Source organism: Lonchura striata, chromosome 4 (genome assembly GCF_046129695.1).
Source record: "Lonchura striata isolate bLonStr1 chromosome 4, bLonStr1.mat, whole genome shotgun sequence".
NCBI lineage: Eukaryota > Metazoa > Chordata > Aves > Passeriformes > Estrildidae > Lonchura > Lonchura striata.
The window spans coordinates 24,672,682-24,684,259 of record NC_134606.1 but is presented as its reverse complement, the minus strand read 5'-3'; the positions used below and the strand labels follow the sequence as shown (position 1 = coordinate 24,684,259).

The 11,578-nt window shown below is 38.0% G+C and overlaps 1 protein-coding gene across 1 annotated transcript; it reads left to right on the top strand.

Annotated features, from left to right (window-relative positions):
• The first annotated feature begins 1,040 nt into the window (after positions 1-1,040).
• GNPDA2 (glucosamine-6-phosphate deaminase 2) lies at positions 1,041-8,645 on the top strand. The gene is made up of 7 exons (XM_021556058.3): positions 1,041-1,232; positions 2,552-2,715; positions 3,009-3,110; positions 3,564-3,746; positions 4,059-4,243; positions 4,337-4,511; positions 7,659-8,645. The coding sequence occupies exons 2-7, from the start codon at positions 2,592-2,594 to the stop codon at positions 7,715-7,717; spliced, it is 828 nt and encodes a 275-aa protein (XP_021411733.1). The 5' UTR covers positions 1,041-1,232; positions 2,552-2,591; the 3' UTR covers positions 7,718-8,645.
• Positions 8,646-11,578: the final 2,933 nt, after the last annotated feature.

Here is an 11,578-nt window from a genome sequence, read left to right as displayed (position 1 = left end):
GAATTATGTGGCTTGCTCATCCTCCTACTCCAGTTTCCCCACTCCAGTCTGAAGCATCACCCTTTTGGACTACTAGCCCTTTCCACACATCAAGATCTATCACCCCACACCTGTTTAATTATAGCTTAGTTAAGGCTGTGGAATTACTTGACTGCTTTTAAAGCAAAAAGAGAATCACAGAATTGTTAGGGTTGGAAAGGACCTTTGGAGATCATTGAGTCCCACCCCCCCTGCTGAGGCAAGGGACACCTGGAGCAGGTGACACAGGAATGTGTCCAGGTGGGTTTTTCATCTCCAGAGACGGGCAAACCCCATGACCTCCCTGGGTAGCCTGTTCCAGTGCTCTGCCACTCTCAAGGTAAAGTTCTTCATGTCAAGGTGGAACTTCTTGTTTTAGTTGATGGCCATTACTCCTCGTCCTGTCGCTGGGCACCATCAGAAAGGGTCTGTCCCCATCCTCTGACACCCGCCTTTGAGGTATTGACATGCACTGATGAGATCCCCTCCCCGTTTTCTCCTCTGCACACTAAGCAGGCCCGGCTCCTGCAGTCTCTCCTCAAGAGAGATGCTCAGGACCTCTCACCATCCCCGTGGCCTCCAGCGGACCCTCTCCAGTAGCTCCTTGCCTTCCTTGTCCCGAGGAGCCCGGAGCTGGCCAGGGCAGCGCAGCCGCGGCCTCACAGGGCCGAGCGGAGGGGCCGGTCACCCTTCGCCCTGCGGCCGCGCCGCTCCCGACACCCCCAGCACACGGGCACTGCCGGCTTACGGTCGGCCTGGGATTCACACACACGTTGATGCTTCTCCTCATTCCTTTTCTCCAGTAACTACGCACGGCTTTTGCAGCTGCATCATGCAAACATTTAGGCTATAGGGAACCCTTTTCCATGAAGATCTCAATGCGCTCCGCAGCAGAGGGGCTGCAGAGGAGCACTCGAGCACAGCCGCGCTCCGGGCTGGAGCCCCCCGGGCTGCCCCTCGGCTGGGTCGGCCGAGCGCTGCCCAGCTGCCGGGGGCACGGGCCGGGAAGGAGCACGGGAAAAGGAAAAGGAAAAGGCGCCCGTTTCCCGTCCTCGCCGGCGCTTCCGGGTCGCGCGCGGGTTCCGCTGGAGGCGGCGGGGCGGGAGCTGCGGCGTTCCCGTCCTCTCCTCCTCCTCCTCCTCCTCCTCCTCCAGCTCCTCCGCTCGTCTCGTCCTCGTCCTGGTGCCGCTCGTGACCGCCGCGGGCTGTCCCGGGTGAGCGGGGCCGGGCCGGGAAGGGGAGGCGGCGGGGGCCGGGGCCGTGTGCCGGCGCCGCTCCGGCTGCAGGTCTGTTCCTCTGCCAGTACAGGTTTAGCACCCCTCCCTCCCCACCATCGCCAAACAAAACCAAAAAAAAGGTGTCCTTTGCAGAAAATTAGCACCGATTCTGCTGCTCTCCGTAGATCTCCGCTCTTGAGAGCATCCTCGTGTTCCCAGCCTAAAGTTGCTGGGATTTTATAAAACCGGCCTAAAGTCTGTTCTTGCTGGCCTGTTTTGCCTTCTCGGGGATGTGTGTTAGCTCTTCTGGGTATGTGCGTTTAGTGTTTCCTCGGCAAAGGTGAGTTTGACTTGTCATGGCTCAGCTGTCCAGGGAGATGGAGCGGCACAGGCAACACAATGTGATGATCACTTTCGTCCTTCAGTGGGACAAACATGGTATCCTGTTAAGTGCTTTAATTCATATTTGTTTTGAAACAGCCACTACTTTTGGGTCAGCTAAAAGTAGTGTGGTCTGTCACACCGTTGGCCCTAGGCTTCTGGCAACTGTGTTGTGTTCTGGCTAATGCCGAGCACACCCAGACGTGGGAAAAGAAGAGTAACACATCCCAAACTGGGTAAAGAGCCTCTGGACTCTGTTAAGCAGAAATTCATGGAAAATAAGTTTCACTTAAATGCAGGAGATGCTTGTATACTTCTAGCAGCCAAGTTTGTTTCCTGGATATTCATCTTAAAAGTTGATACAATTGCACTCAAAGCCTTTTGAATTTCTGTATTTTTTTCCTGTGAATTGTAAGCATTTCAAAAATCTCTAATGCTATTTTTTTTTCTTTTTGCAGATTAATAAACTTACTGAAGCATTGTTAAGGAGCTAGAATGGGAGTGAAAAATTAATCCCAATTAGGTATTTTGATTAGAGGAACATGGGATTACTCTGGGTCTTGTTTTTGAAGTTGTAGGCATTCAGCTGGTCCCAAGAAACAGGAATTAATCTTGGTATTTAAGTATTTCCTCTTTTCTCATGGTGACAACAAAAATATTGAAGTTCAAAATGGCTTGCTCTCATCTTCTTTTAGCTTTTTCCTATTAATTGCTTTAAATTAATCTGTGAATTTTAATAAATATTTTGATTGCAATCTATCATTTGGATTCTGTAGCTTTTATCTTGATTGTCCAGTCTGAACTAGGACTGCAGGAGTGTGGTATGCTAATGCAAGTCATTGGTATAGAAGATGATTTTTTATGTCCTCCATAATCTAAGAGTTTTACAACTACTTATGTGGTGCTTATTTTTAAAACTACAACATTCTCTCCAGGTTTAAGTTTGTTTTATCATACAAGTTCTTCACTGCCATAATGAGGCTAGTAATTCTTGAAGATTATGATCAGGCTAGTGAATGGGCAGCCAAGTACATCTGTAATCGTATTATCCAGTTCAAGCCAAGTCAAGGAAGATACTTCACCCTTGGTCTACCAACAGGCAAGTTTTATTCAGTCTTTGTAAATAACTAAGCCTAGAACAATGTTTGCATCACTGGTAGCAGATACAGTATTTAAAAGAACATAAGTATTTTTGGTAATATTATTTTTTTTATATATGGATTTAATTTCTGTGAAAAGTTGTGATAGTTTGAGAAACTGATAAATACTAAATGAGAATTAGCAGATTGCTTGTATGTTGAAAAGCACTGTAGCAAAATTTGACTGTGAAAACATTTAAATACACTGAAAATGTGCAGATACACTGAACAGTAGAAAAATTTTGTTTAACAGGGAGTACACCTTTGGGATGCTACAAAAAACTGATAGAATATCATAAAAATGGAGATCTCTCTTTCAAATACGTAAAGACTTTCAACATGGATGAGTATGTAGGTAAGATGTGCTATTACTTGAGAACATACTGTACTGTTATTATTTTTTTTCCTTACAAAAACTATTAAATACTTTGTCAAAGTACCAGGTTAGTCTAATATGTTGGACTGGTATCCCAGCATTGCTCTCTATTCCTTTATCTACAAAAATGCAGAAACAAACACCGGGCTAAATACAGTGCTTCACAGTACTTCTGTAGAAATAATGTTGTCATGTAATACTGGGACTGCATTCCTATTGAAGACTTTACACTCTGGGATAAGATGTATGTGGAGGGAATGTAACCCAGTTACTTTGTACGTGCCAACAGGAAACCTTTCTTCTCGATGTAGTTCCAAATTTTGCTTTGACTCAGGTTTGCCTTGCATGTCCTACATCTGTTACATACAGACTAGAATTAAGGCTGTTTGGTTAAATCTTGTCATATAGTAATTTCACTATAAATCATTTCAGGGCTTCCCAGAAATCATCCAGAGAGCTATCACTCCTATATGTGGAATAACTTTTTTAAGCATATTGACATAGATCCGAATAATGCTCATATCCTTGATGGGAATGCACCAGACTTACAAGCGGAATGTGATGCATTTGAAAAGAAAATTGAAGAAGCAGGGGGGATTGATCTATTTGTTGGAGGTATGAGGAAATGCTCTATGGTCAGTTACAATTCAAGCACATACACCAATTCCTGAATCACTATTTTTATGACTTGACTAAAACCCAGATTTTTCAATTATTGTGTAAGGAAGTTCTGTGTCTAACAAAGAATCAGTATAAATTCCAAAAACAGAATGGTTGGTGTCCAAGTTTCTAATGACTTAAGTAAGTTTTTGTTGAAAATGGGAAATCAAAAGGAAAGGTTGAGCCCTTTTTTATTCATTTACAATGTCTGAGGATATGTGTTGACTCTCAGGTCTGGAATGATCTATTTTTTTTAACTTTGAAAAGGCATTGGTCCAGATGGCCACATTGCATTCAATGAACCCGGATCAAGTTTGTCTTCAAGAACAAGATTAAAGACTTTAGCAATGGACACCATTTTGGCAAATGCTAAATACTTTGATGGAGACTTATCTAAAGTACCAACTATGGCGCTAACAGTTGGTGTGGGTACAGTGATGGATGCTAGAGAAGTAAGAACTCATTTAGTTCTAGTTGCATGTGTGTTTTCAAGCTAAATTGGTATTGATGCTGGGATTGAAAGTAAAGAGATGTTTGTTTTGCAGGTGATGATCCTTATAACAGGTGCACATAAAGCTTTTGCATTGTACAAAGCAATTGAAGAAGGAGTCAATCATATGTGGACAGTTTCTGCTTTCCAACAACACCCTCGCACTATCTTTGTGTGTGATGAAGATGCTACTTTAGAACTAAGAGTTAAAACTGTGAAGTACTTTAAAGGTGAGCACTGAATCAGAGGTCACATGTTTACACAAAACCGACAGCTTTGAAATTATATTGATTTAAATCTGAGCCTTCCAACACTTTGCAGTCACTAATTATAATGTTATATATTCAAAATATAAATATTAACTTATTTCTTGTGTTTGGAAAATTGCCAGGAGGCATAACTTGTGCTACCTACATTCCAGACAAATCTACTTGGGAAGAGTATTTCCTTTGCTTTCAGTTTGAAACAATAGTTTAGTTAGTAATCTTTAAGTTTAAACAGCAGTCTGGCGTTCAAGAATACAGGTCGTAAGTATAGTGGAAAGATTAGTTTTAAAAAATCTTAATACATTTATTAATCCCGATACATTTCTATGCTGCTTTTGCTATGTGCTGCAATGTGATGTCTAGTAAACTGTGATACAGACTTTGAAGCCACCTGAGAACGTTTTTCATGTGCAATTAGCATAACAATCTGTACTGTTTTTGAACACATCGCACCCTTTTACTGTGTGTGTTTTTCATATTTGAAGTAGGTATATTGGGGCAAACTTAAAGTCAGGATATTTCACAGTAATGGAGACTTCCTAGACTGAATTCTGTTTCACTGAGACAGCAGAAGCTGAGAAAAGTAGTTTTCTCCTGACTCTACTAGCACAGCACATGCAATTGTGTGACTCAGCTGTTCTCACTAGCATGAGTACCTGTAGTAGCTGAAGTATCAAGAGATCAAGATTGTCATTTATTAAATTCTTTTATAGAGCATTATATCACCAGTGCTCATATATGTATTGGATTGCAATTCAGACATTTCTGTGATATTTCTCCTGATACCTCTTGTGGCCAGCTTGCTACTTTTGAATTTTTCAGTATGCTGTTCTCTCCTATGTATTTGTGGGGTGGGAGGGAGGGTTAGTCTTTTCTTGTATCACACTGCTAGATAGCATTTACTGTTGTTTTCAAAGATAAACTTCTCTAACTGCCTAGATATGTTTTAAACATTATCCTGTATTTTACATAAGCAGAGGCTTTGCTTGGGAAACACAAACCTAATTTAGAATCATTAAATATAAATGACACTGAACATTGCTTTAAAAAAATATCAAGGGCTACAATTTATGAATGTATGCTATTGTGTCACTGTATTTACCCTGTAATACATAGCAATAGAACTTTTAAAAAGATGGTTTACTTTAAACTTAGTTAATTTTACCTACTCTCAAATCAGTGAGATTTTTTTCCCCTTGTAAGAAGGAAGAGAAGTCAGTGTGGGTCAAATTCAAATTATATCTGAATCTTTATCTTCAGGTTAGACATCTTAGGGAAGATAGGTAGTTCTTAATATTGCTATTTATGGTGGTGATTTATGAAGATTTTTCACCACTTAAAACTTTCAATATGAAACTGTTTTTTTTGTTTTATAATCAAGTACCACACTGGCTGGTAAATAGATTAAACTATTCAATTTTTTCTAACTTTCTATAATAACCTGTAATAGGCTAGAATTATCAAGTGTGCCTATGGTCTTACTTGCAACTTTCTTGAAGAATGAAACAGAAAATTAATTTTGAATTTACTGATTTATCTGCAGATAAGTTAGTTCAGGATAGTTTTTTTCCGTACTTACACATGCTTCTCTTAAACGTGTGTGCAGAAATCTGTTTATTCAAAGCATACTTGAATATCCAGTGGGACTTTCCTTTGAAGTAATTGTTTTGGCATCTAGCAAGTCTGGTGCATTCCTTTAAAAAAATCTTCTGTTTCTCACTGTTTTTCCTGTAACACTTTTGCTAACAGGATTTAAATATTCTTCATTTAGTATGACAGAAGCTATACTTTGTAACCATTTTTCATGCATCTAGGAAGTGGGTAATTATTTCATTTCCCCTTTTTAGAAGAGGAAAATATTTGTATGAAGTTAAATGTTTTAAAGCTCAAAACACGTTTCTAGTTTGCATAGTGTATGCAGCTGTTACTCTTTCTGGACAAATTACTTATGTCAAAGGTATATTTAAGTTTTTGTCACTGTTAAAAAAAAATTACGCTTGATCTAACATCTGTATTTTTTATTAAATAATCACATAGTGATTAGTAATAGATGCTGCATAAGATGCCTTTTTTCATGGTCACCTACAGAAATGACCTTAGATTGTATAGTTAACTCAAATTTTATGTTGCTGCAGTGATACCAAGGTTGCCACCAGCTGCATCATGTAGCAAAGGTATTTGAATATTCTTTGCCATAGATAAAAAATACACAGTACTGTGAGATTTCTTTCATGGTTTTTAAGAAAATTACGTTGAGTGTTTAGTGCATATTATAATTTTAGAAGTTAAATCTTTAGTTCAATACTAGAATGGACTTTTACTTTGCAGATTGTGAACATTGATCATTACTGTTATTAGTCCTCAAGGTGAAATGAGGTTAAAAACCTGCCAGTGATCCAGTGTCTTACATACCTAGATGTAGGTAACATATTTACTAAGTTATAGCAAAGTTAAGAAGGAAGCATCTTTTTTATTAACTGCACTTCTGCATTTGTCAGAATTAAAGTAGTTGAGGAGGAAAAAAAAATAGCCCCCCTAATCATAGCTATGGAGGACTCATATAGAAAGAAAGAAAAACCTCAGCTACAACAGAAAACAGTTGAACTGCTGAAGTGGAGTCTGCACTAAAAGTCTGGATAATTTAATTTGACTTTGCCTGTCTAGGACCACAAGTATATGATAATTACAAAGACAGTATCACCACAGTGCTAGATCATTGCAAAATAACTCAAGCTGTCAAAGTCTCATTGTTTGTATATCTGATTTTTATGGCAAATTGTGGTGTGAGGGAATTACATTGCTGTTACACAGTTTTCCATACACAGAAGATATACTCAGTTCATTTGGAAATATTCCAGATGTGTTTTTTGGGTCTGTTACCAAGGAACTGTCTGGTCCTTGCTCAGCTGATACTGAGTATGTCATTAGTATGCAAGTGATACAGGAATATATCTGCTGTCTCTGAACTACTTTAAATAGCCATTGTTGCTCTCTTCAATGAACTATTTAAAATGTATACTTTGAAGCAAATTCCAAATAAAAATGTGGATAGAAGAACATGTTAACAAAGTATAACTAATGTAAAGCTGGCATTGTTGCTTTCCCCCCAAGGTTTAATGCATGTGCACAATAAGCTTGTGGACCCACTGTACAGTATGAAAGAAAACTGAAAGAAGATGAAGAGGAACTCCATGTGGGTCAGCAGCAACAGTTTTAGGTAGCAGATGAGTTCACTGCTATGCAATATGCTGAAAACTGTTTAAAATGGGAAATCCTAGGTACTGTATTTTTAAAAAGGTCCAATATCTGTACATTCACATTCCATCTGTTTGCTGTGTTGTGCATTTTGCTTTAACATTTGGAGCTCTGCTGTTGGCTGACATCACTGAATGGCAAAGAACAAACTTGGGAGCGACTGCACGTTATGTAGAGAGGGGAAAAGCAGAGCACTTACTCTAGCACAACAATGTATTGCATCTGCCTCATGTTAGAGATGACACTTCATTTCCCAGAATTCTTAATTTTTGGCTTGGTTAGTGTAATTACATTTTGCATTTGTGTCTCTAGGCAGAATGGTTTTGGCCTTTGCTAATACTATGGACTTGTAATAGCTGTACAATTTCTACTATGAAATGTTCTGTTTACATATATCTTACGTACACTGAGCTTTTGAACTTGGTTGCCTTAAATTTGTCTTAAACAGTTTTTGGGCATCTCAAGTCCTGCTGTATATTTCGGGCAAATGAAGATACAAAAACAGTGCCTAAAAATGCACCAAATTCTTCAAAGTTACAACTTGCTCCATGGATAAAAATATTAAACTTCTACAATAGCACTTTCTCCTCTCATGTACTTCAAATTACTTTAGGATTTTTATATTTTTGGTAATCAAGCTTTATACATAAGGAAAAAATCTCAGTGTTCCTTCCTGATGTTACAATTAAATGCCTGCAAAGGGCTTAATTTACAGGACTATAATGTCTACAAATGATAATTTAAAGCTAACTGTTAATCACATTTTCATTGTATCATTATAAACATTGTTACAAGGAATGTTCTCTCCTACTTTGAATATAAGTAAAACCTAAATATAAATCTCTTAGTTTCAAAATTGTTTCATTTGTAATATAAATTGTCATGAGCAAATACTTCAGAGTTTCAGGGAATGATTAGGCACCAAAAGAGAAAGATAAGAGTTTACTGATGAAGACTTTTTTTGGGAAAGCCCCTGTTGAAAATACTCACTGCAAGAAAGTACAGCTAAGCAGAACTTCAACAATTTAACTTTTCACCTAAATGACAGGAATGAAGTCCTTATTACAAAATCACTTTATCTCCCCAGGGATGTGGCAGGCTCACCTTTCATCTAGATGACTTTCCTAAACTCATCTAGGCTCACCTTTCTCATAAATGCTTTTGCAGGATACTTTCAAATCTGGACTGTTCTCTGATTCTGTGAAATTACAAAAGTATGGAAGAATCTGTCTGTAGCAGTGTAGGAAGCCAGGCCTAGTTTCAATTCTCAACAGTACAGTGAACATCCACACATTTAAAACAGGCTTTCAGCTTTAAGGCTCAGTTTATGCATGTGTATTTTTGAAGCAAAATGCAACACTGTAGGGAAAAAAGTTGAAAAGACTGCCTTTCAGAAGAATGCTGTTACAGGTAATGTATGACTCAAAATGCAGTGTTATGTTTACCATTAGCCTTTACAGCTAAGCAGGTTTATATGCAATTGTATTACAAATAGCATGAAACTAAATGTAGTAATGAATTTAGGTTAGTATTAAAGGAATTGAATCAGGTTTCATCTTGATGATGATCATACTTCACGGGGCAAAATGGAGAATTCTTTTAAAACAGTATTCTTGTTCTTTATTCCAGCACACCTTTCAGTCATGTACCTTGCTTGGCACCCTTACTCACTAAAGCCCTTTGTGTTCTCAAGATTTGTGAGATCACAGAATTAATATCTTTCTCCCTTTTTAACTCCCTGACCTTCTGTGAAACACAGGCCAGTTTAAATACTGGTACAGCAGAACCTGTCTGTCCTTGAGTGGGTCTGGGACTGTTACTGTCACTGTCTCTTAATGCAGTTTTGTGTGGTTCTCCAGCTTGTTTCTCTTGTTACACTACTTTTTTTTTAAATTTTGAGTGCTATATTATGTTATTTTTTTAAGTACTACCATAGTGTTTCCATTATTTCATTTCTTAAGATACTTCCAATCATTTTCTGAAATATCATTGCTTCAGGAGAGTACCTTCCAAACTTGTCAACTACTATGAGTAAGTCAACCCTTTAAGTTGCATAAAATTTTACCTGTTACTCTGCAGTAATGGCAAAGCAAATATTTTCAAGTTCAGGAGGTCTTAAAAGTAAATTCTAAATTAGCCTAGCACATCAAGGTTACCATTTTATTCTCATTTTAATCCATTTCCAAAGGAAAGGGGGAAACAAAAAAGTAACTCGATAGAATCAGGTACTTTGTTTCAAAAACTAATACTTCATGTACTTTAAGGTTCATTTTAAGTTCTTGTTCTCAAAATTGATACATGTACAAGTTCTCTCAGAATTAAGACTACAGTTTGTAATTTTTTTCTGCCTCAGGTAACTACAATAAAGCTAAAACAGATTCTCAAGGCAGATCTATCCATCTATGTAATTCATTTAATTAGATAATGTACACTTGATGTGTCTGTCACTCACCAAGAATATGATTTACTGTTTGGATAACATCTAGCTCACCTTTAGCTTCTGCGTTATTCCTCAGTGCAGAACCAGTGCTGGTGGGTCTAGTTCAAGGAGTGGGGAGGACCTCGTTTTAGCTCCTTTGCTCCTAGCATGTATCCCTGCAGCTGTAGTTCCTTAAATGCTAGCTTTTACAGGGGAGAATAATAAATGTGTTAGAGAGCCTTTATCCACAGCATCCTTCCTTTCTTCAGGATTAGTAGCAGCAGCTTAGGTGCCTTTATTAAAGGTACAGGTGCCTTGTTCACATCCAGATCTTTGTTTTTTCAGTGAACCTGAAACAGCCTCAAATAAAAAAAAAATACACAACCGAACAGAAAAAAACCCCAACAAACCATTAAAGTATCAGAATTCCCTGTCCCCTTTTTCTGTACTCTGAAACTAACACAGGTTGAAAGGGAATGTGTTCTGTTCAATTCCATCCCTCCAAAAATTTTCCCAATTCCTCATTGTATGCAGGCTGGAATAAAACTATCTTATGATTAAAGTGTAGGTACAAGCCTAAATTTAAGGGTCAACTTTCCTGGTGATTGAGTACTTCAGTAGATATGACTAGCAATTTGTTCTCTAATAAATATTTAATAACAATAAATTAAGATCTGTGAAGAGCAAAACTAGTCCCTGAAGCTCAAAAATGCAGCTCAAAAGCTTTTAGAGGTTTGTAAACAGCTGTAAATAGAGTACATAGTAGGGTCATTAACTTATGTTTATAATTGCTTTGTGTATACTTCCAAAAGTAACATGTCATGTAATGCATGGTACACTGCAGCATTTCACTGGGGATGCACTGACAAACTAGTATGTAAACAATATAAATAAAACTTCACCAGCTACACCAAGATATGCTATAACCAAACCTTCATGTTAAATATTTTTTTTAAGGCTTGAATTGGTCTTACTAGTGGAACAATTAGAGATCCTGTGTTTTCATATATGAAAACTTACCATTGCCCTGGAGATGAGCACAGCTAGGCTGAATTAATGGTAAACTTACACACGTCAACTGCTTTAAAATAAACAGCATGGTAAATTTTAAAGTTTCGATTTTCTCATCTGATTTGGTTTCCCAGAATCACGATTTCCTGACAACAGCAACTTTAGAGAAAGTGAAACAGGAAACAGCTTGATCCTTTTGTGTCAACAGTTCAAACTTTAAAAGAAAAAAAAAAAAAAAAAACCACCGATACAACATTGTTTGTCTATATTGGACAAAAATAGCTTTAAATTATTTTTATAACCTTTTTGCCTTATTGTTCCTTTCTATATATAGAGACTTGCAATA

Excerpts from the sequence above, each read along its gene's own strand:
- GNPDA2 (XM_021556058.3), top strand. The coding sequence starts at position 2,592 with ATGAGGCTAGTAATTCTTGAAGATTATGATCAGGCTAGTGAATGGGCA. Across the intron at positions 4,244-4,336 it reads CAGTGATGGATGCTAGAGAA|GTGATGATCCTTATAACAGG; the intron begins GTAAGAACTCAT and ends TTTGTTTTGCAG. Across the intron at positions 4,512-7,658 it reads AACTGTGAAGTACTTTAAAG|GTTTAATGCATGTGCACAAT; the intron begins GTGAGCACTGAA and ends TTTCCCCCCAAG.